The 26,238-nt window shown below is 34.2% G+C and overlaps 1 protein-coding gene across 6 annotated transcripts in view; it reads left to right on the top strand.

Moving 5' to 3' along the window:
- Dhit (Double hit) overlaps positions 1 to 24,265 on the top strand; it is a 153,868-nt gene extending 129,603 nt beyond the window's left edge. For all 6 annotated transcript variants that reach the window (XM_067777986.1, XM_067777983.1, XM_067777985.1 and 3 more), the window contains 4 exons: positions 5,634 to 5,714; positions 6,670 to 6,731; positions 20,470 to 20,758; positions 20,828 to 24,265. In XM_067777986.1, the coding sequence (XP_067634087.1) occupies positions 5,634 to 5,714; positions 6,670 to 6,731; positions 20,470 to 20,758; positions 20,828 to 20,918 (523 nt within the window). In that variant the 3' untranslated portion in view covers positions 20,919 to 24,265. The remainder of the gene's footprint in view (positions 1 to 5,633; positions 5,715 to 6,669; positions 6,732 to 20,469; positions 20,759 to 20,827) is intronic.
- The last annotated feature ends 1,973 nt before the right edge of the window (positions 24,266 to 26,238 follow it).

Genomic DNA, 26,238 nt, shown 5'->3' with positions numbered 1-26,238 from the left:
TGGGTTCAATTTCGCTACGAATTTCAAACTCTTATTCCGGTTTTGGCCACAATTTCTGTGCACTCTGTACTCTAATTTCAATTTTGCCTTTTAAGTCAGTTTGCGTTCTGGCTCTGGTTTGGTTTTTAATCTCACATTCGTTACCCTTTGGGTTTTTAGTTATACTTCTGGTTCAGTATATGTTTTAGTCATAGTTTCGTTTGGGTTTCTATTACAGTTTCGGTTATATTTAAAGCGCGGCTTCGGTTCTAATCTCTGTCCCAGTGTCCGTTCTAATTTTCTTCGAAATTCATTCCCGAGCTTGGCTTCAATGCAGTTCCAATTTTCGGTCCGCATTTGGTTTCAATTTCTGCTCGGTCTCTGTTCAAGTTTCGGATTCGGTTCTGGTTTCTATTTGAGTCGATGTTACTGCTTATTACTTATGACTCAGTTTATGTTTCGGTTTCTATTTCAATAGCATTAGGTTACGCTTATAGTTATGCTGATTGTTCTGGTTTTTATTCCTGTTTCTGTTCCGATGTCTCCTTTTATTGTTGGTTCGGTTTTCGGCTTAATTTCTATCCCCATTCTCTGTTCTAGTTTTATTCACGGCTTATGCTCCAGTGCTGTTCTGATTTTGCATTCAATTTCGATAAGGGTGTCGCTTCGAATTATGGTTTTGGGAACTAGTTAATGCTTTAAGTTTTAATTATAGTTTTAATGCTGTCTGCTCCGATTTTGGATTCCATTTTGAATTCTGGTGTCAAACTCGGTTCAAAGTTGTGTTTAAGTTTTCGTTTATATTCTAAATCCCGTTTCTGTTCCAGTTTCAGATTCATTCTGGTCTTGTTTATAGTTTTAGTTATTGTTTTGCAGCAATTTATTTTTCGGTTTATATTCAAATTTTTTTCTGGTTTCTCATATAATTCCATTTCTTCATTTATTTTATTTTACTTTTTATTTTATTTTATTTTATTTTATTTTATTTTATTTTAACTTTCCAATTTTCTGGCTCGAGGTCTATGTTTTTCTTGCAAAACTAATAAAACACAAGTTTTTCGTTCTGTCAATATATTTCGAATTACCGTCGGTAATCGTTTTCAGGACAAACTAATAACAACACAAAACATTTATATTGTAACGAATTTAGTGCAATCCCCCTTATTTGCAACCTTCTACTAACGTTCGAATCACTAAACTGTTGAGTAAATAACTCCACTATTCAATAATGCAAAATGGCCTTTATTAAAGTACTTCACAATAACACTAATACTTCAAAACTTATAGCTTGCTTAATCAAAACTGATTGTCGTGCCTCTACTGTTGCTGCCTTTTATACTCTGTGATTTCTCGTTCGCATACTTCTAGGCGCTTCCATTTCTAGAATTTACGGTTTAGTTATCAGCTATAAAATTAGTACGTTTATAGCTTCTCATATGCGCGTGTAGATGTGACTGATACTTGCACAATTATAAATGCCTACTTTTTGGAGCATCTCAGATAAGATATATGCATGTGTTTGTGCGTCTCTTCTCTGCTGCGTGTACGAACATATATATAGACATAATGATTTATTGATGTGCATACACGTCACTGCTCAGCCTCAGCTTAGAGATGATAGTATCCCTTAGTGTTGCTCATATTCGTCACAATATAATAAATAATTAACATTGCAGCAAATTTATTCATATATGTACATACATTTATTTACACGTTTGTACTGCTTAACGTTGAGTATAATCTATAATATAAAAATAAGTGGGGCGACGCTATAACTCCAGAACGAACGAACCGATTTCCACGGTTTTGCATTCGTTGGAAAGGTCTCGGGCTCCGTGAGATTTGCAGCGAATTCAAGATCGACGTACAGGGTCTCGAGATATGGGCCAAAACGTGGACCCGGGTATCGATATCGAAAATTTCGAAAAATCGAAAAAGTGTGATAATTCATTACCAAAGATGGATGAAGCGATGAAACTTGGTAGGTGGGTTCACCTTATGACGCAAAATAGAAGCTTAGTAAAATTTTGGACAATGGGCGTAACACTGCCTACTTTTAAAAGAAGGTAATTTAAAAGTTTTGCAAGCTGTAATTTGGCAGTCGTTGAAGATATCATAATGAAATTTAGCAGGAACGTTACTCCTATTACTATATGTGAGCCAAATAAAAATTAGCAAAATCGGATGACGAACACGCCCACTTAAAAAAAAAATTTTTTTAAAGTCAAATTTTAAAAAAAAATGTAATAAGTTTACAGTATATAAGTAAATTATGTCAACATTCAACTCCAGTAATGATATGGTGCAACAAAATACAAAAATAAAAAAAATTTCAAAATGGGGGTGGCTCCGCCCTTTTTTCATTTAATTTGTCTAGAATACTTTTAATGCCATAAGTCGAACAAAAATTTATACACAGTCTACCGTCTGTCCTTCCGTTCGGCCGTTAACACGATAACCTTAGCAAAAATCGATATATCTTTACTAAACTAGTTCACATACTTATCTGAACACACTTTTTCGATATCGAAAATTACGAAAAATGAAAAAAATGCCATAATTCTATACCAAATATGAAAAAAGAGATGAAACATGGTAATTGGATTGGTTTATTGACGAAAAATTTAAGTTTAGAAAAACTTTGTAAAATAGGCGTGACACCTACCATATTAAGTAGAAGGAAATAAAAAAGTTCTGCAGGGCGAAATCAAAAGCACTTGGAATCTTGGCAGGAATACTGTTCGTGGTATTACATATATAAATAAATTAGCGGTACCTGACAGATGATGTTCTGGGTCACCCTGGTCCACATTTTGTTCGATATCTCGAAAACGCCTTCACATATACAACTAAGGGCCACTCCCTTTTAAAACCCTCATTAGTACCCTTAATTTGATACCCATATCGTACAAACACATTCTAAAGTCACCCCCGGTCCACCTTTATGGCGTTATCTCGAAAAGGCGTCCACCTATAGAACTAAGGCCCACTCTCTTTTAAACTACTCATTAACACCTCTCATTTGATACTCGTATCGTAAAACATATTCTAGAGTCACCCCTGGTCCACCTTTATGGCGATATCCCGAAAGGGCGTCCATCTATAGAACTAAGGCCCACTCCCTTTTCAAATACTCATTAACACCTTTCATTTGATACCCATATCGTACAAACGCATTCTGGAGTCACCCCTGGTTCACCTTTATGGCGCCCACCTATAGAACTAAGTCCCACTCCCTTTTAAAATACTTATTAACACGTTTTTTCAATAAATCATATTTCATTCATAAGATTGAGTCGATTTCGAGTATTCTTTTTATCGCAAAAGCTTTAAAACACACTTAAAAATTATTCCCACAAGACTCATAAATGTTGGCAAATATGACTCGAAAAAGGCTAAATACTGATTAGAAATATGGGTTAAAAGAGGCTCACAAGCGTAGTCGCGCGTAGGGTACCATTTTCTCCCGACGAGGGAGTCTTTTCTGATCAGAAAATGAGCGCATATATGCTTATTTTGATCATGATGGAGACTCGAAAAAGACTCTAATATGCTTAATAATTTCAAAAAAATGCTGGGTGGGTTATTACTTAATATTTATTTAAAATTTATTATTATTAATTGTTATCTGAAAGAAGCAACTCACAAAAGATTAAAAAACTCTAGTGACGAACCTGTAAATTGGCTAAGGATACGTTGGATGCGATTTATAAAAAATGCACCCTATAAAATGCTTTATAAAGAATCTAGGGAAGTGGATAAATAATTCAAAATACTTGATTTATTACCTTGTCGGGAAAGACCAAGGATCTTCAACAAAATAAAATTAACACAATTATACAAAAATTATGTCCCATTTCAACTCTTAAGTGTAAGGATATTATGGAGTTAATAAGGTATATATAACCTATGCATCGTGAATATTTTAATAGCCTCACACATAATATAAATGAGGAGAAATAATGTGGCAAAACCTTCAATATAATCCCTAATAAATAAATTAATGTAAATTAAATTAAAAAAAAAATGGATTAATATTTATTTTTAAAAACCTTTTTTTTAATTACATAAATAAAAATCTGTATCTAACTTGAAAACTTCCTTATTTAATTTAAAGCTATTACATTCATCTACATCAAAGATAAAATATTTACAATTTTTATTATTAAATTTCTTAAAAATAGGTGGACTTATTCCTTTTCACGAACAAAAAAGTCATTTTATTAATTTGGAAAGTGGTTTAAGTTCATTTTAGGTTCTGAACACACTGCTTATTTTTATAGTCAAGTTTAAAAAACATATTACGTTAGATATTCTAACATGTTAAGGTCACAAAGCCATACAAAAAATTAATACTACTTAACAATATTTTTGAAACAAATCAAACACAAATCCTTAAAAATCTCAATATAAGAAAAAATGGACTTAAACCACTTTCAAAATAAACGACGCATATATCGTTTGAGTGCAAATGGTTTTCGATCGCTGATCGTAAAACACGATACAAGCCCTGGTTTCGATATTGTGTCAGCTTCAGTCTCGATTTTTTTTTAAATTTCACTGAAGATGGCACAATGCGGAAACTGGTTTGCCTCCAAAATGAAATGGGATGACGGAAAATCGTTCCAATATACATCAATTAACGATACCTCGGATAATAAACAAAAAGGAAGTTTAGAAATTCGTAAACGTTTTTTTTGGTTCACGTTAATGTCACAAAGCCATACAAAAAATTAATATTACTTAACAACATTTTTAAAACAAATCAAACACAAATCCTTAAAAATCTCAATATAAGAAAAAATGGACTTAAACCACTTTCAAAATAAACGACTCATATATCGTTTGAGTGCAAATGGTTTTCGATCGCTGATCGTAAAATACGATACAAGCCCTGGTTTCGATATTGTGTCAGCTTCAGTCTCGATTTTTTTTAAATTCCACTGAAGATGGCACAATGCCGAAACTGGTTTGCCTCCAAAATGACAAGGGATGACGGAAAATCGTTCCAATATACATCAATTAACGATACCTCGGATAATAACAAAAAGGAAGTTTAGAAATTCATAAACATTTTTTTTGGTTCACCTTAATGTACATTTATCAGTACCTCGTTCGCTTTAACACATTTGTCAAAAAATATCTATATTTATTGTGCCAATTAACTCAAATTCCTTCTCACTTTTAATACAAACATTCATAATTGTAAACATGAGCTTTTACCCGGCGAACACACACACACAACCACAAATTCACATCACCGCTCAACCTCTGTCAGCTGTCATTTGCTCTCATTCACCGATTTCTGAGCTCAAATTAAATTCATAATAAATTTACATAACACTACGTTTGCTCCGTAAATGGTATCTGTGTTTTAGTTTTATATTAAATAGTCAAACAGCTGCTAGCAAGCGCTTACCTCCAACAACAGAAAGAGCAGAAAGAGAAACAATGAATAGCAATTTTATACGCGAAAAATTGTTGACTTTGTATGGAAAAGCAATTATTTATGTATTTAGTATAGAAAAGGTGGAAGAAGAAGAAAATATTGTAGATTAGATTGTGAACATTATATATATTTAGTATGTTTAACTATGATTTGTTTTGATATTTTTTGGTTATTATATAAAAAAAATTTCCTCTTTTCTTTGTAGTTTGGCAATAAAAAACGCAGAAGACAATGCACCCACAAGACGTGATCCAGCGAGCGTGGATCTGTTATTAGACGGTGAACAGTGAGTATACAAAAAAGAAATACAAAACATATGGTCAGTTGTGTATATTTACAGTAGCGAGCACGACAACAGCAGGGGTGGATTTTATCAAATTTCGTTAATTTAATATTTCCCCTTTTTGTTTTCGATGATTTCGGAGAAAACTTCAATGAATTTTGTCACTTAAGCTATGCTACCCAAAAACGTTTTGGAAAAAAGTTCGAAAAAATTTTGTGAAAATTTCGAGCTTTTAATTTAGAGTTTTCTCAATTTTTTGGCGAGTTTTGAAAAACCTATAACTTGTACCTTGTTAGGCTTAAATTGATTGAACTACACATTCAAAAAATTCAGAAAACTATAAATATAAAGTTCGAAATTTTAAGTGACGCCAATATGTTGAAAGTGTAGAATTAGTTAGTCTATATGCTCAGAGAAGTTAAGTAACTTCCTGTTTCCTAAACAGTTTTTTACAACTCAAACGAACTCGTCCCATAAGTAACCCAATAGACCCTTATGATTATATGTCTTATGAAGTGAAAGTGAAAGAAGTGTGTTTTTGTATGATACCCTTATTTCAAAAATTTGAGCTGCTAGAAGAAATTTGATGACAGATTTGGAATCGACTCAAAATTAGTGAGAAACAAAAGAAAAACTCCACGCAACAGACAAAAAGTGCTGTTTCATTCACCATTGCTATACTCCTCACATCTTGAAGCCATTTTGCATATAATAATTCAATAATTACATTAAAAGTTTTATTTAAAACTATTAAAGTTTTACACAAAGTGTTGTGACCGTAACAATAGAAACTCCCACAAGTTTTTTCTTAAATTATGGAAAATAAAAAAAGGAAACATGATGAAAATCGTCCCTGCTATTTTCGTGCTCGCTGCTGTTTACTATGTATTTATTTTATACATAGTTTAATTATTTACATATTGATTTATTTGTTTTTGTTTTTTTTTTCATATTGTAGGCCTAGTCTGGAGGATATAAGAAGTTGGGGCAAAAGTTTTGATTTGCTAATGAAAAATGCGGGTAAGTAAATAGTAGATTAATTAATGCTAGTACAATATTTTTTTTTTCCCAAATGTTCTCACAAGCCTCGCTTTATCCACTAACATTTTTTGTAGAGCCATTCCATGTAGGAAATTGATAAAGAGCCTTCTTCAAAAAGCAATGGGGGGGGGGGGGGGGGGGGGGAGCGAGAAACAGAGTGAGAGAGAGCGATAGTATGGAAAAAAAGTAACAGTATCTACAGGGTCTGGTAGTCTGGTAGAAAATTTACATGTGGTGATCTCACCTATAACCGATAGTGTAATATTATCGTCGAGCTATCAGTTTGATATAGGCTTGCTATCGCCAAGTCGTTGTCTTTTTCTTGGTTTCTTAACTGCCTTTTATCGATAGGTTAGAAAAGTCTTATGGACTTTATATTGAAGTTTTATTGATATCTGTATCATAACTAAACCGATAAGTCATCGAAACCAAATCGACAACAGTTTGATAGCGAATCGGCAGTACCCCGATAAAAAATCGGGTAACTTTTGGTTATCAAAGATATAACTTTTGATTCGATAGGATAGTTTAGGTTGAACTGGCTAGTCAATAACTCCCTCACATAGACAGAATTGTGCATAGTGTGACCAGCATTTCTTCACAACTAAACGGCGAAACCCCAGTTAGGTATTAGAAATTAAGTTAAAGAATGACTCCGTCCTATTGGCAAATACTCGACATTTTCTAGGACCTAGGTTATTTGCTGTCTCGAGATTTGGCAATCCCGCCGCCCTTATTAGCTGGAGTCTAGCCATCGCTAGATAAAATTTTCGATAACAAATTGTTAACTCTCCGGTAAAAAATCGATATTTTTTTGTTAACAAATCGAAAAATCGTCGATAAAGAATCGGTAACTCATTGGTAGCCTTTTTTATCGTTAGCAAACTTGTAACACTTGGATAACAAAAAGACAATTCGTCGATAATACACACAGCGATAACCTTTCGATAAGAACCGATAGCAAAGCGTTAACACATCGATAACAAAAATTATTCTCACATTACTTTAAAGTGCTGTGACTACACCCTACTCTAAATATAAAAAGTTTAAACGGCAACCTTAGCTAGAAATCAACGTTAAAAATCCATAGTTTGATAACCATGTTGGTATGTCTCATTAATTAAACAAAATTTCAAATAGGTGTGAAACTTGTTCAGGTATCCTCTGTGGTAGATATCAGTGTACCAAATGTCCTCTTTGGGCTACTAATGTAACTATCAACAATTAAACAACATTATGGTTCAGTTATACTTCTCATATCCACCCTTCGGCATAGCCAAAGACGGGGTTATCTCTACTTCCTCAAGGTCACATACATATGTATCAAATTAAGCTTATATTTTTTTCTTTCAACAACTAAATCAGATTTAATTGTTTGCACATGTTCATAGTTGTACTAGGTTCAAGTGGTATTACTTACTTACTTAATTGGCGCTTAACCGTCTAAACGGTTATGGCCGCGACGTTAAATACTGAAAACCTCTAAATTATCAAGGGCTATTACCGTTAGAAAAAGTTTTGAGCCAGCGAGTTTGGTAAGCGAAAACCTTGGCAATTGTCTTCACTTCGACCTGTGCATTTTGTCATCCTTACAGGCATAAATATATAAATACATACAAACAAATGCCCTTCATAAAAAAGGGTATGCCATGGCGTATACGTTATATTCATACAGTACAAAGCAGCAGTAATAATTTTGTTAAATAAAAAATAAAAAATAAATGTAAGGCGCGATAACCTCCGAAGAGATCTAAGGCCGAGCTTCTCTTCCAATTTGCGTCGTGCTCCTCTTGATTTTCCCTACAAATTGGCCGGACGGGACCTACATGTTTTATGCCGACTCCGAACGGCATCTGCAAAGCAGATGAGTTTTCACTGAGAGCTTTTCATGGCAGAAATACACCCGGAGTGCTTGCCAAACACTGCCGAGGGGCGACCCCGCTTAGAAAAATTTTCTTCTAATTGAAAAATCTTATTTCTAAAATTTTGATGTTGCTTTGCCCGGGAGTTGAACCCAGGGCATACGGTGTGATAGGCGGAGCACGCTACCATCACACCACGGTGGCCGCCAAATAATAATTTTGTTAGCCAAATTATTAATCAATATTCAGGCATTATTATTTTCCATGAGCTTCATTATTGTGATAACAGTATATTATAGTTGAGTATGCATATATGTATGTTTGTGCTTATGTATGTATTCATGTGAGATAATCAAAATACACAGCGGTTGAAATGCAAATACACAGAATTGATTACCAGCTTTGTCTACAAGCAAATGAATTTGAGAAACTTGATGAAAGATAGTAACCGCTTTACTATATCTTGTATAATTCGATGGTAAACAGCGCTGCAATTAGATACATTATTCATTGTTGGCAGTTTTCTTTGTTTATTTGCCTTGCTTGCCTATTTTCTGTATGCCTACCTCACTGACAATTGTTTTGTGTTATTTAACCTAGATTTTGGTGATATTCGCTGAAAATTTGTTGACATTTTTATTTACTTTGCCCATGAGTTTTCTTCTGTTGCTGCTTTTGGTATTGAAGTAAGATTTGTTTGTTTTTGTGAATAAATAAATTTAAGAAAAAGCCACATCTTAAGCATTGATTTGTGAAATATTGGTGCCATCTGCAAAGCAAATACGAAAATAGCAGTAAATTTTTTTTATCAAATTTCCCTAATTAAACTTGTCTTTTTTATTTTCAGTAATTTAAGAAAAATTTTCCATAACTTTTGTAACAAAACTCTGTAAACCAATTTGAAATAGTTCGAAAATTCGATAAAACTTAATGAAATTTTCGAACCTTTTATTTAGAATTTTCTGTATTTTTTTAAGCATGCAATGTCACAAATTAGAAGTTATATGTCTCTCAAAATTGGCATAAATTTTTGACAAGTTTTTTTAGAAAGGTGTTTCAGATTTTCTTCTATATAAAAAACAAGTAAGGAAGGCTTAGTTCGGGTGTAACCGAACATTACATACTCAGCTGAGAGCTTTGGAGACCAAATAAGGGAAAATCGCCATGTAGGAAAATTAACCTAGGGTAACCCTGGAATGTGTTTGTAGGACATGGATATCAAATGGAAGGTATTAAAGAGTATTTTAAAAGGAGGTGGGACATAGTTTTATAGGTGGACGCCTTTTCGAGATATCGCCATAAAGGTGGACCAGGGGTGACTCTGGAATGTGTTTGTACGATATGGGTATCAACTGAAAGGTGTTAATGAGTATTTTAAAAGGGAGCGGACCTTAGTTCTATAGGTGGACGCCTTTTTGAGATATCGCCATAAATGTGGACCAGGGGTGACTCTAGAATGTGTTTGTACGTTAAGGGTATCAACTGAAAGGTGTTAATGAGTATTTTAAAAGGGAGTGGGTCATAGTTCTATAGGTGGACGCCGTTTCGAGATATCGCCATAAAGGTGGACCAGGGGTGACTCCAGAATGTGTTTGTACGTTATGGGTATCAAATGAAAGGTGCTAATGAGTATTTTAAAAGGGAGTGAGCCTTAGTTATATAGGTGGGCGCCTTTTCGAGATATCGTCATAAAGGTGGACCAGAGGTGACTCTAGAATGTGTTTGTACGTTATGGGTATCAACTGAAAGGTGTTAATGAGTATTTTAAAAGCAAGTGGGCCTTAGTTGTACAGGCGGACGCCTTTTCGAGATATCGCCATAAGGGTGGACCAGGGGTGACTCTAGAATGTGTTTGCACGATATGGGTATCAAATTCAAGGTATTAATGAGGGTTTTAAAAGGGAGTGGCCCCTAGTCGTATATGTGAAGGTGTTTTGAGATATCGACCAAAATGTGGACCAGGGTGACCCAGAACATCATCCGTCAGGTACCGCTAATTTATTTATATGTGTAATACCACGAACAGTATTCCTGCTATGATTTCAAGGCATTTGATTTTACAAAGTTTTTTCTAAAGTTATGTATACTTTGCGTCAAACAACCAATCCAATTACCATGTTTCCTTCTTTTCGTATTTGGTATAGAATTAAGGAATTTTTTTCATTTTTCGAAATTTTCGATATCGAAAAAGTGGGCGTGGTCATAGTCGGATTTCGCCCATTTTTAATACCAAAATAAAGTGGGTTCAGATAAGTACGTGAACTAAGCTTAGTAAAGATATGAAGATTTTTGTTGAAGTTATCGTGTTAACGGCCGAGCGGAAGGACAGGCGGTCGACTGTGTATAAAAGCTGTGCGTGCCTTCAGCCTATTTCGCCCATTTTCACAGAAAACAGTTATCATCATAGGAGCAATGCTCTTACCAAATTTCACATGGATTGGTAAATTTTTGTTCGTCTTAGGGCATTTTAAATAAAAAAGGGCGGAGCCACGCCCATTTTGAAATTTTCTTCTATATTTGTATTTTATTGCACCATATTTTGACATAAATTACTTATACACTGTAAAGATATTCAATTTCTTTTAAAATTTACTTTAAAAAATATAAAGTTTCATCGCTTTATCTGTCTTTGGTAATGAATTATCGCACTTTTTCGGTTTTTCGAAATTTTCAATATCGAAAAAGTGGGCGTGGTTATAGTCCGATTTCGTTCATTTTAAATAGCGATCTGAGATGAGTGCCCAGGAATCTACATACCAAATTTCATCAAGAAAGCTAAACATTTACTCAAGTTATTGTATTCACGGTCAGACAGACGGACGGACGGACGGACGGACCTGGCTAAATGGATTTCGTTTTTCGCCCAGATCATTTTGATATATGGAAGTCTATATCTATCTCGATTAGTTTATGCCATTACGGGGTACCGTTATTCGATCAAAATTAATATACTATGTGAGCTCTGCTCAGCTGACTATAAAAAGAGCTTTGCACTCTTCTTATGTAAGAAAATATAAAAAAACAACCTTCAGAAATAAAATTTTTCAAAAGTCAATAGCAGGGTTGCGTGATTTTTATTTGAATAGATCACAAATCCAAAAATGAAATGTATTTGTTATTTGAAAATGTTTTCAAATCAAAGATATTTTTATTTTTCATTTGATTTGGCATTTTATTTTATTGTTATTTGATTCTTCAGCCGAATCAAAGATACTCTTTATTTTTTATATGACTCGGCATTCAAATCGAAGATACTTCTTATTATTTTGGATATGTTTGGTTGAGATGTCTAGCCTTACACGTTGGCTTTATCCCAAAATGTCGACTGTTGTTATTGTAGGTACTTTCACTCCACACTCAAAAAAAAGTTATCAACAGGGCGATGCCATCGAGGCATCAATGTGCAATTGTGGCTTATCTTTTTTCTTCATCAATGGTCTTTTATTATTGACATTTTGGAAATTGTGCAAATGATATTGTGACGAATATTAGCAACACTAAGGGATACTATCATCTCTAAGCCAATACTAAACAGTGACTTGTATGCACATCAATAAATCAATCATTATGTCTATACATATTTCCATACAAGCAGCGGAGAGCAACGCACAAACACATGCATACATCTGAGATACTCCCAAAAGTAGGCAATAATTTGTGCAAGTATCACTCACATATACGCGCGCATATGAGAAGCTATAAACGTAGTTATAGCTGGTAATTTTATAGCTGGTAACTAACTAATAAATTCTAGAAATAGAACCGCCTAGAAATATGCCAACTGGGAAACCAAACAGTATAAAAGCAGCAACAGTTGAGGCACGATTGAGTTTGATTTGATTTAAGCAAGCTATCAGTTGCGAAGTATAAGTGTTATTGTGAAGTATTTTAATAAAGGTCATTTTGCATTATTGAATAGTAGAGTTATTTATTCAACAGTTTAGTGATTCGAACGTTAATAGAAGGTTGGAGTAAGCGGAATTTCAGTAAATTCGTTACAATATTTTCGAACTTTTCAATTTGATACTAGTTGCTATTAATTTAGTACTTTTTTAATAGTATCATTTTGATACTCTCTGGTGTAGAATTGAAACTTATTTCTTTTAAAACTGAGTATCAATTGGTCCTTGTGCTTATTAAATTGATACTTACTATTGTGAAATTTTTTGGTATTAGTTTGATACTTTTACGGCATCAATTTGATATTTTATTGTATATTGAATTGACGGTCACTTTTGTAAAATTTATACCACTTATTTTGCTAAAAAAAATTACAGCTTTCCAAACAGAAAGTCGTTTAGTACTTCAATTCAATTTTAAAACTTCTTTATTCGTATAAAACAAATTCCATTTATATATATATTGTTATATTGTTATACATATGAATAGGGGGCCCTTCGAAACGTATTAAACTATTAACGTGTAAAACTCTGTCTTTATTACCAACTTCATAACATTGGTAGTGTTAATATTATTAAATATTTGATCACTTTAATAAAACGATTACAACTCTTCGCGTCAAAAAACGACAAATAATTATACACGAAATCTTTCGTCTTACGCACGAGTCTCGCTTTTCGAATTTTCGAACAACAATACTTGTATAATGATGCGTTCACAGTATCAATTTGATATTGCTTATGCATTTGAATGGATGAATATTAGTTTGATACTTGCATTTATCAAGTTAATAGACTACTTACAAATATAATGCGTGTTATGATCAATTTAGTATTCAATGTTATAAATTTGGTGCAAAGGAGAAAACGTTCGCCTTTTTTATTAATTTTTCATGTGCTTTTGACACAGTTCCGCGGAATATGCTTTTCTATAAGTTAGCACAGCTCAACCTCTCCAGGCCCATTATAGAGGTTTTGCGCTCCATTTATGAGGAAACAGCCAGTCAGGTATGGATGGATGGAGTGCTTTCAGATCCGTTTACTGTTAACCACGGTGTACGGCAAGGTTGTTGGCTGAGTCCAACACTGTTCTCATTATACATCAACGATTTAAGTGGCAGTCTCTCCGGCGGTGTAAAGGTTGCTGACACAACAGTAAATGTACTTATATACGCCGACGATATCGTTCCTTTAGCTGACTCTGCCACTGTCTTACATAAAATGATAAATGAGCTTTACGTGTATAGTACGCAATGGGGTTTGAGAGTTAACCTGACCAAATCTAAAATATTAGTGGTCAGGGAATGTAGTAGGTGTCCTTCTTTTCGTTTGTCTTATGGTAGCGAGTTTATTGAGAGTGTAAATGACTCTTGAATTACAAACTATCCTTTACAAAGCACCTCGAGGCAAAATTAGCTGAGGTTAAAACAGCGATAAGTGCTACCTGGTCAAAATATATAAATAACCCTCGCATTTGTATCTCAAATAAGATGCAAATTTTCGAGGCAGCATGTAGGTCCATTGTGTTTTATGGTGCGCAAGCCTGGGGTCTTGATAAGTTTGAATGCGTAGAGAAACTACTTCGCTTCTTTTTAAAAACGTAAATTTTTTTACTAGCTAATACACCAAACTATATGTTACACCTTTAATCAGGTTTATCGTCGTTATTCAGACACACCTTACGCATTCACATGCTTTATATTGCGCGCTGTTTAAGTTTGCCAGCAAATAGACTGCCCCGAGTTGTAGCAGAGGAGACAGTGAGACAAGGGTCGAACTGGGTAAAAAAGTGGGGAAACGTTTATGAAAGTGTCGACTGACTTTTCTTCCGAATCGCTTAATATGGGCATACCAAATTTACTAGAGAAATTGTTAAAAAAAAAATACCAAAATAAGAAAACCATCAAATTCAAAAAACACACAAAATGGAAAAACAACTAAAAATTAGTTTTTCAGTTATCAACACAAATTGATATGGGGTACAATTTTGCAACTTCACTTCCAAGCGAAATGCAATATTGCGCCCTCTTGTTGCAAAAGTTTTGCTTGAACGAACAAGATTTTCCCAAAGTTAGTAACAGTTTGTTCAAGTTTTTATGATTTTTCACTTACGCGAACGAATCTAACAAGATAATAAAAGAAATCCTTTATTAATGTTGATGTTTCCGACAACATAATAGTTTGAGTTGTTTTGGAATCGTTTCAACTTAAAGTGTTATGAAAATTAAACTTGCCGAATTACATGTAAAGTTACTCCAGTGGTGAATTACCTTCCTGCGATTTAATTCTTTACTTTTCTATAACTTACAAGTTCTCTATTTAAAATGTTATGTCAAACATTTATACTACAAGTTTTGTTCGAAACAATAAAGTGTGGCAACAACATGCGAGAGAAGAAATTGAGAATGAGCTGAGTTGAGAATTGAGAATCAGTTTTGTGACTACTATTTTCATTTCTATTTAAAAAGCGAAGTTCAAAACTATAATTTAAATAAATTATAAAATATAAAATTTGGGGAAAGTGCATTTAATAAAACAAAATAATACAGTGTATAAAGTTTAATGTGTGCCAGCATATTTGATGTACGCCGAATTGAAATTCGATTAGTAAGTGCGTACATATGTATGTAAATGTAGCAAGCATGCGAGTTTATGGATTCATATATTTACGTATGTATATGGTGGCCGCCGTGGTGTGATGGTAGCGTGCTCCGGCTACCACACCGAAGACCCTGGGTTCACACCCCGGGCAAAGCAACATCAAAATTTTAGAAACAAGCTCTTTCAATTAGAAGAAAATTTTCCTAAGCGGAGTCGCCCCTCGGCAGTGTTCGGCAAACACTCCGAATGTATTTCTGCCATGAAAAGCTCTCAGTGAAAACTCATCTGCCTTGCAGATGCCGTTCGGAGTCGGCATAAAACAAGTAGGTCCCGTCCCGCCAATTTGTAAGAAACATTAAAAAGAGCACGACGCAAATTGGAAGAAAAGCTCGGCCTAAAATCGTTTCGGAGGTTATCGCGCCTTACATCTATTTATTTATATGGCAATATAGGTACTATCGTACAAAGCTGTCGCAACAACTTTTTTTGTTCATTTGACTACTAAAACGGTCAATTACGAATCAACGATTTGTGCGCAGTTGATTCAACATCTTGTTGCGCTGGATACAAATTGACAGACATTTCGGTTGAATTTACCCGTATTTCGGTTGATTTTACCAGTCTTTTTCTTTCAGTGTATAATTCACTCTTTGTTTATATAAGAAATTGCCTTAAATATAGAGAACTTATTGTCAACGAATTTTCATAAATGACTTTTTTAGTTATAAGTGATATTAAGACACACAACATTTTTTGTTATTGTCTGGAATCTTTATTTATTTTCATTTTTATATATTTATAGTTTAATTCATTTTGCTTTACTTTTGTAATTACTAGTTGAAAGAAAATAAATAAATCACTACAACTATTTAATGTTATCATAATGAAACCAGGAAATTAACACATGTATCATTTTGATACTTTTTAAGGGCGAAACAAATATTTTCCATGGGCAAATCAATAGCCAAGATACAAAATTGCTAATTTTAATTATACTTTTTATAATATTTATCGTTGTATTGATGCCACGAAAATGATACCGTGTTATAGTTTAATTTTTGCACATCGCGTATTATAATGATAGGGATACTTTTTTTTTTTTTAGTGCACCTCCATACTCGGTAACACGTTTTGACGTTTCTGATGCGATTTCGAGCTGCGACCTTTTCCTCCCTCCTGCAAAATGATCTCTCTTCTGGTCTGAACTTCCATCGGTATCCCTTTTCTCTTTCATTTAGTGCCAAGTTTCTCATGGAGCAGGAGATATTTTGAAGCCCAAGACCTAAAATACGTTCCTCATGCTTTATTTTATCGAATTTGTGAGATCTAGAAAGAGCAACTCGATAAAACTCGTAATTGTTAGTGTTATATAAACCGTGCTCATTAAGCCTTTCGTTGTGTACACTTTATTTTGCAAATATCAATTTTAGTACTATACGGTTCTTAATTAAGCGCTACTTTTTCGATAAATGTACGAATATCTCCTAAGATATTTGTCTGATTGAAAAACACTATGAGGCGGGATGGTGGGGCGACATAAGATATTTAATGGGTTGAAACGCGTTTTCGCAGTTGCATATAAAAACAAGAAATTTTTTGCGTATTACGAAAACGGTGCGTTCTTGTTGCTTGAAAGTCTACAACTTTGCAAAATCTCAGACTCAGGAATTTTTCTTATCTTAACCTACGCCAGATTGGCCTAGCCAAGCTTTCTAGCATAATCGGCTCGTAAGCGACTATAGCTATTTGTAGCTTGAGGGATCAGCTATGACGAGGCCAGAGAGCTCGACATATCCAAATCAATCCAGCTCATCATACTGACTAAGTCCGTATTTTTATCGATTGATCTATCTGTTCTTATTTAAGGACTTACAAGTTCGAGACTCGAACAAAACTTAATGTATCACTCCATTTGCATGAAAGGTGTAAAAAGTATCTTTGATTTGGCTGAAAAACCAAATAAAAAGTAAAAAGTGTCTTTGATTCGCCTGAAGAATCAAATAACAAATAAAAAAATTTTTATTTGGATGCCGAATCAAATAAAAAATAAAAAGTATCTTTGATTTGAATTTGGATTTTAAATCAAAAATTATTTAGAATCTCGCAACCCTGGTCAATAAAATTTTGGGAGACCTCTAACTTTTATTTTGTATGAGTGTGTCCAACAATACTGCATGCTCCAAAAAATGTTAAAAGTTTTAAACAAAAGGTTCGAAATTTTTGTAAAGTTTTCTCGAGTTTTCGAATTTTTTTCAGTTGCTCAGTTTTAGTTACTTAATTGATGGAAGTTTTTTCTTAAATTATTGAAAATAATAAAACATGAATTTAGGTGGCCAAAATTTATAAAAGTTGCCACAGCTATTCTCGTATTCGCTGTTGTATTCATTCCCATTGTAAAAATATAATAGGTTAGTTGTCTATTTTGGTTTGGTTTTTATTAGCTTCTCTTTATCACTCTCACTTTTATTCTCACTCCCACTTTCACAACCACTCCCACTGCCGCTATATAGAATCCTGCTTTTGAAACTCCACTTTTCCTTTCTATGAGGATAATATCCCGAAATTCGAAATTTGTATAACTTGCCCTTATTCCTCAAGCTGGCTTTGATAGTGAATTCCTATCGAATCCGGATAAATGTTTCTTCGAAAAACTGAAAGGTTAATACAATCCACCGTGTGTAGTAGTTACACACACCCACACTAAATAAATAATAATAATTGTTCACAAAAAAAAAAAAAAAAAAAAAAAAAATGCAAACAAACACACTTAACTTTTGTTTATTTATTTTTTCTTTCTTTATTGCGCGTGCAGAACAAATGTTCTCCTTTTATTTGTATAACCCATACACTCACAATAATATATGATGAATAAAAATGTGTGAACATTTATTTTGACGCGCGATGCCACTTTCATTCAATAGCTGAATTAAGTAATTTATCATTAACTCGTTGTAAACAAGCAAGGACGGTACTGTCTTCGGCTGTGCCGATAGGTAGGTACTTGTATCAGGATGCAAAGGTGCACGTTTTTTGTGGTCTGCATGTAAAAATTATGACCACGAATCACATATTTCAACAATATATGACGTAAGCGTAAGTATTCGATGAAATTTGAGGCTTCTAGCCGTAAAAAAGGGGGCATAAATGACAGTTTATATGGGGTATATACAATATATACCACAGATCTGTATGATTTTTTCAGACAACAATATATGCTATATACGTAAGCATTTGGTGAAATTTGAAGCCTCTAGCTGTTAAAATGGGGCAGTAATTATGGAAAGCAATATACGAAAGCATATGGTGAAGTTTGAAGCTTCAATCTTATAAATTGAGGAAGATATGACAAAAATCCTCTTATCTGAAAAATCAGTTTTATGGGGGATATATAATGTCTAATCGGACACCTAAATATATCCGCTCACCAAATTTTATCAAGATATCTCAAAAATTGAGGAACTAGTTTGCATACATACAGACAGACGTACAGACGGACAGACGGACATGACTAAATAAACTTAGCTCTTCATCCTGATCATTTCGGTATACTTATTGGGGTGCGTGACGAAGTTAATATACCATTTCATTTTCATAAACGGTATAACAATTTTTTGAACCCGAAAATACTTGATTGAATGTGATTTACATGCTATGCCTCTAAGAAAATATAGGTAAAATTAACTTTTGTTCAGCTCTTTCTTGAAACGAAATATAAACAAAGATTGTATTGAATATTGTCTTCAATAAGAGCAACTTTGATATTAACTGATTGCAGTGAAATTTCCGGAACGAAAAGCTGCTTACAGATGAAAGCGATGTGAATTATTTTTATAGAAGCATACTTTTATTGAGAGTAATTCATTAATTTTATTCGTGGTTGTTTATTTTATTGTAAGGTGTTGATAACAAATTTATAACTTTCCGATAAATTTTCGTTAACAACTTGATACATTTTCGATAACATATCGATAAGTTTTGAATAATATATCGATAACTTTTCCACAACATATCAATGAAAAATTCAAAAATTTCAATGATAAACCCACAACTTTCCGATCACATTCTTTGATACTCACAACTTTTCGATAAACAATCGGACACTTTTTGATAAAAAACCGATAAGTTTTGTTATCGATAGCCAATTTATAACACATTGATGTCAAATCGATAACTCCTGTTTAACATGCCGTTAACACACCTTTCAAGAACCGATAAGTCGTCGACAAGGAATGGATGAAAACAGGCGATAACAAAGCGATAACTCATCGATAAAAAACCGTTAATACTTCGATAGCAAATTGAAAACACGCCTCGCTCTACCTTAATTTGATGGCTGAGGTTGTTCATAATAACCCTACCACGTACATTGTTTCTACATTAGAGTGACTACACTTACGCATACATTCTGTATCCGCCATACATTATACCACATCATTCATACCGTGAGCGTAGATGTTTATAACTTTATAACTTTATCTAGGGATTAGAGAGGCTCTTGAACCGTGAGCGTATGCTTACCAATTTACAAGCAGTAGCCCGAGTATTCTGTAGAGGGTCTAGCCAGATTATTCTATGAATTGCTGGCATATCATATGCAGCCTTGGGGAATATTCTCAGAAGGTTGTTTCCCGCGCGAATTCCCGGATTCACAAAAAAGTGTCATATACCACTGGCCACTGTCTTGGAGTGTGCGCTCTGCTGTGAGTGGCGCATTGTAAAAAAGTTAAGTCATTCCGAAACCTAGATTAACCTCTAATCCATAATGAAAGAGATTCAATATCTTTGATAAATCTGTGCTGATTACGAAACAGCTTTATTAATAGAAAGCAGATCGACAAAATATGGCTCATTAAGTCGCTCATAGCATTGATTTATTATTTGGAAAATAATGACAAAATATGCATGAGGACCCGACCATTGGCGTAGTGTGCTTAATAGGTAGCATTATATCTGGATTACCACAAACACATTTTTCCAGAAAGTAGATCAGGAACCAATATATTTAAAAAAAATCATATTTATGGTTTAATGGAAGAATGAGTTTAAGAGGGCGAGGAAGAAAAATGGGAGGAAGGTGTCAGACCAAGGGAAAATGAGATAGTAAAGGATTCAGAGAGAGGTATTAGGATGGGGTGCTGAAAATGTAGGAGGCGAAGTGGAAAAAATTAGAGAGACCTTGGAAAATGAGTGGTAGGATAGGAAGACTCTGCGATACAGACTTATTGGAATACTGTAAAACTATACTGGTAAAGAAACTTCGAGCTTGGCAAGGACTGGCGGCTTATGTATAAAGGATAAAACTTGTATATTTTCTTATATAAACACATATATTTTTGTCCTTGTTCCCTATCCCAGCTGGACGCAAAGTATTTCGTGATTTTCTACGTAGTGAATTCAGTGAAGAGAACATCCTATTTTGGCTTGCCTGCGAAGAGCTAAAAAAAGAGAGTAGTCCCGAAGCGATTGAAGAGAAGGCGCGTCTCATATACGAAGACTACATTTCGATATTGTCACCACGAGAAGTATCACTCGATTCACGAGTACGTGAAATTGTGAATCGTAATATGGTTGAACCGACAACGCATACATTTGACGAGGCGCAAATACAAATCTACACGCTCATGCATAGAGACTCATATCCAAGGTGAATATAATCAAGTTTCGAGTCGAATAAATAGTGAATAAAATGCGGTTTTTTGATTTGTTTTTACAGATTCCTCAACTCACAAAAATTCAAAGCGCTAGCACAACTACAGGATGGCAGCTTATCAGCAGCGGCTTCCACGACGGATAGTCCTACTTAAGAGAGTGCATTGGTAGGTGTAGTTGTAGAGAGAGAGAGGTAGAGATATATAGAGAACCGGAAATCATGTTTGCTGAGCAGACGATGTTAACTGAGCGAAAGTAAATGATAAAAGTGTTTAAAATGCTTGAAAGTTTGCTTTGTACTGCAAAGAGAAAAGTGGAGGTAAGAGAAACAAGAGCGGAGAGAAAAACATCAGCAAACAAACAACAACAATAAAGTAGAGCAGAGAGTAACGTGAAGGTAAGAGAAACAAGAGCGGAGAGAAAAATATCAGCAAACAAACAACAACAATAAAGTAGAGCAGAGAGAAAAGTGAAGGTAAGGAAACAAGAGCGGAGAAAAAAACATCAGCAAACAAACAATAACAATAAAGTGTGTTCGCAGAAAGCTTGCGAAACGCAACAACTGAGCTTGAGGTAGCTTTTAAGCTTAAGTTCTAGTACTTATAGGTCAAGACTAAGGACTAAGCGTGAACAAGCATTAAATACTAAGCTCTTAGGTCTAAGGATACGTTATAAGACACTATTACTACAACAAATAGCATAAAATAAGGAGCAAAAAACATTCTGCATACACACAAACAACCAAATCGAAATGTTGGCTAAACAATTTTTCGTTTTGCTTGGAAATTAAGGGCGTCATCCTCTATTACGAAACGAACGTTCGTTTCGCCTCAGAGATGAAACGCTTGTATATTTGCACTATGTTAAACGATGGCAACATTTCATTTGATAACTGATTTCGCCTTCCGATTTGAAATTATCTAAGAAAGGAAAAGACCGAACGAAAATGATAGAGAATACCATTGCTATACGAAATCGTTTGAAGGCGAATCGTTCGTCTGAGCTATCGTTCGCAATACAGAATGAAGCCCTGAGATTTTCTTTGTGAGTTTTTTATTTTGCTCGGAAAATCATAATTAAATTTTAGTTTTTCATTTAGTTTAAAAAATAACTGTTGTTTTTCGAGTATTTAATATCATATGAAATACAAATATTATTTTTTGAGTTTTTTATTTTTTGGAAAATAACTGTTATATTTTGAGATCTTCCTTCCGCTTAGAAAATAACTGCTATAACTGGGGTTTTTGATTTCGTTCAGAAATCAATAATTAATTTTCGAGTTTTTTTGTTTCGCTTGGAAAATAAAAATATTTTTAGGTGACAGAATTCAGGTCAGAAAAAATTTAAATTTTTCGATTTTTTTCGGTCAAAAAACAATAGCAACCATTTGAATATTATTTTTTGCTAAATGTAACAGTTATGTTACGAGTTTTTAATTTTGAGATTTTTTTAGGTCGGCTGACAACAGTTATTTTTTGGGCTTTTTATTTTCCTCTGGAAATAACAGTTATTTTCTGAGCAAAATAAAAAACTCTAAAACTGACAATTTTTCCCCAAGCGTAAAAACCACAAAAAAAGAGTTTTATATTTTGAGAAAAATTAAAACAACTCAGAAAATAATAATTAATTCCGACTTTTATAGTAAAACATAAACCAAAAAAAGGTCAATCCATTTATCGATCGTATTTTAAAAAGATGAATGATGTACACCAACATCCTATGTAGGTGGCTTTACCTCTGCAGTATAATTTTTTTTGGTTTCATTTTCTTTCTTTTTCCAATTTAAACACTAGAAAAGAAAAAACACCTAAAAGTATGCTAAAAAAAAGAGAAGCCATAAATAAGCAATAAAAAAATCCTTAAAAGAGAAAATTAGATAAAATATGTTGCTTAAGACAATAGCAAGTAAGAAATGAAAGAAGAAAACACAAATAATGAAGTAAAATAAAAAGGAAAAAGGCGATTTGTAGAAGTTGTTAAGTGTAAAAGAAAAAACAAAGAGTTGATTTAGAAGCATAATGAGCAAAACTAAAAGTAAAGGAAGAAGAAACTTGGCCCGCATCATGTCTTCCGTGATCGAGATACTCGTATTGTAAAATTGCTGGTTCGATATCGTGTTATACGTAAACGAATAAGTAGTATCATATTTTGGCATTGTGAGATCAGTGAACGTACTAAAAGAGTTGTCGAAATCAAAAAATTTTATTCGATACCAAGAAAATTTTCGAGTAGTGTTAAATTTTTTTGTAAATATTATAGTTTTGTAAAGATGTATGCACATGTATACAGAAAACCAGGAGAACGCCATTATCCCAAATCACTAATATTTCATAGAAAATATCTGTTTTGACGCCGTAGGTCAAATACGCATCGTTCACATGACCGGGTTATTGTCCACGCTACCGATATATTGATGTATACAAATCTTAACAAAACCGCTGCTTATGGAGGTGCACATGTGTGTCATCGACAATGTCTCAGCAGAAATTCTTTTGGTTTAGAAATGTCTCCAAATTCACGTGAGAAAACTTCTACGTCCACCGCATTTGCCAGTGTTGGGCCTTTTTCGGCGAATCTCTGGCAGCTTACTTTCCACTCTGACACTGCATAACACTGTCCCACAGCAGTCAGGAGGTACGCCTTGCCAATCAGCTAAAGTAAATATATTTTTCCGGCACCCATCTGCTATCTCACTAGCAAACCAATAAAGAAAAGATAATAAACAGGAATAGGTGTAAATGCCGCCAGTAAAAATTAAAAATAAATAAATGTGAGGCGCGATAGCCTGCGAAGAGATTTTAGGCCGAGCTTCTCTTCCAAATTGCGTCGTGCTCCTTTAAATTTTTCATAAAAATTGGCGGGACGTGACCTACTTGTTTTATGCCGACTCCGAGCGGTATCTGCAAGGCAGATCATTTTTCAGTGAGAGCTTTTCATGGCAGAAGTACACTCGGAGTGCTTGTCAAACACTGCCGAGGATTAAAAAAACTTGTTTCTAAAATTTTGATGTTGTTTTGACTGGGGGGGTGAACCCAGGATCTTCGGTGTGGTGGGCGCAGACTTCTGCAAAAACATAAAATGGCTCTTATGTCCCTGATCTCTTAGTTTTAAGGCAAACTTGGCCATTAATCAGAAATCACTATTATCAATACACCATTTTTCCATCCTAAAACTTCTATCTGAATAAATATTTTTTATATTTGAATGTAATTTATTTTCAATATTTCATTACAATTTCCTGTCAAATCTATTACACACTGTCAGAAATTACGATACGATGATGATAGCTATATGACACTACTTTAATTTGTCTTGGATTCCAAGCCAGAAAAACTAACGAAACTTTATCGGAACTTCAAAATACAAAAACAATTTCTACCATGACATATCGAGACCACTATTCTCCCAAAATTTGTGAGTTTGACATGTTTTTGTTTATGTCGTAGATTTTATTTTTTCACTAACAATTTTAACAATAAAAACAATGCAAATAACATTTCGGTCTCTGATGGTTCACCTTTTCCACAAGAAAGTTGATTTTAGGCCGTGTGCGAGTTGACCTAAATTTCTAGGTAAGGCAGTGCAAAATAAAAATTTAAAATTTTTATGAGCATACTTTTCAACCTAAATTCGATTGTCAAATTTCAAAAACAGAAATATTGATTTTTCAATATTCTATATGCAAATATGTATATACATTAGGCCGGGTCGATTTGTGGGGAGGCAAAAAAATCGCCCATTGCTCTGTGAAAATCATATTCTAGGGATCAGTATAAGAAACTTTGCCGAATGAACCATACATCTAAAACGAATTCTGATGTCCCCCCCTTTGGATCGTAGGGGCACATTTTGAAAAATCCCACTTTGAAATGCCTATGTTTTTTCTTTTTGGAGTTTATTTTTCTCTTTAGAAATTTATTTAGTCAGAACATATGTAAATGAAAAAATGAATATAACTTAGTAATAGAAAAGAAATTAAAAAAAATTATTAGAAATTAGCGTTTTTACAACCCCCTTTTAAAACCAAGGCATCACTGTGATGCATTTGCATGTCGTAAACATAGTTGTGTGGGTTTTTTATTCAACCGTTTTAAAAAATGAAGGTATCACTGTGACACAATTGCAGATCGTAAAATTGCTTGTGTTGTTTTTTTTTAAGCCACCACAAGACACAGCAGGTAAAATTGAAATTGCCCCTACCCAAAAGTTCGACCCAAAGGGGGGGGGACATCAGAATTCGTTTTAGAGGTATAGTTCCTTCGGCAAAGTTTCTTATTTTGATCCCTAGAATACGATTTTCACAGAGCAATGATCGATTTTTAAATCGACCCGCCTTAATATACATATATGAATGGCTCTTGTCCATTCAATTTAAATAAATCATAGATCGCAGAGCGATGATCGATTGTACGTGATGGTGAGCTCAAATTTATTCAAGCTGATGTTGGCGACACAAGATTTTGATCCTTCTCAAATATGGACCGCAGTCTGAATATATTTGGCAGCCAAGTGCACTAATTGGTTTAAAGAAGTTATTGGAGGCGTACCGACATCACAGTATTGAATTCGAGATTGTGGAAAAGGTCATTGTGCACGTGCCCCACTATGTCCGAAAAAAAGCTTTATAAAACGGAGCCACTGCATTTTCTTGAACTGCTATCTTGGGATAGGTACTTACCGTGGACCCTAATTGACCTCGGTCCTATTTAAGCGTGAAAACGCATCAAAAATACCAAATTTCCCGTATTGTTATTATTTTCTTAACAGAAATAAACAATTTAGGTTTTCAAATCAACACGCACAACTTTGACAGCTTTTTCCTAAATTATTGCAGTGCTGGAAAGTTCCAGTGGAATATTAGTTTAAAAAAAAAAAAAAATAAATGTAAGGCGCGATAACCTCCGAAGTAACATAAGGCCGAGCTTCTCTTCCAATTTGCGTCGTGCTCCTCTTGATTTTCCCTACAAATTGGCCGGACGGGACCTACATGTTTTATGCCGACTCCGAACGGAATCTGCAAGGCAGATGAGTTTTCACTGAGAGCTTTTTCATGGCACAAATACACTCGGAGCGCTTGCCAAACACTGCCGAGGGGCGACCCCACAAAAATTTCTTCTAATTGAAAAACCTTATTTCTAAAATTTTGATGTTACTTTGCTCGGGGTTCGAACCAAGGGCATACGGTGTGGTAGGCGGAGCACGCTGCCATCACACCACGGTGGCCGCCGGAATATTAGCTTAGGTAACTAAAATTTAGGCGAGCTCGCACCCAGCCTTAGTTGTGTTTTTATGCACAGAATTTTCAAACTAAAACAAAATGTTCATTTGTCAGAAAAAGTAAAGAAAAAATGGTCGAATGTTAAAAAAACCTGTCGAAATACAAATTCGCTCGTTTGTTTTTAATGAACTAGGTTTTATTTTTCTTGTATTTCGTTAGTTTTTTTGAAATATAGTTTACACACTTACACCAATACT

The sequence above is a fragment of the Eurosta solidaginis genome, chromosome 3 (assembly GCF_040869045.1).
Source record: "Eurosta solidaginis isolate ZX-2024a chromosome 3, ASM4086904v1, whole genome shotgun sequence".
NCBI classification, from domain to species: Eukaryota; Metazoa; Arthropoda; class Insecta; order Diptera; family Tephritidae; genus Eurosta; species Eurosta solidaginis.
This window is presented reverse-complemented; position numbering and strand designations above follow the sequence as displayed.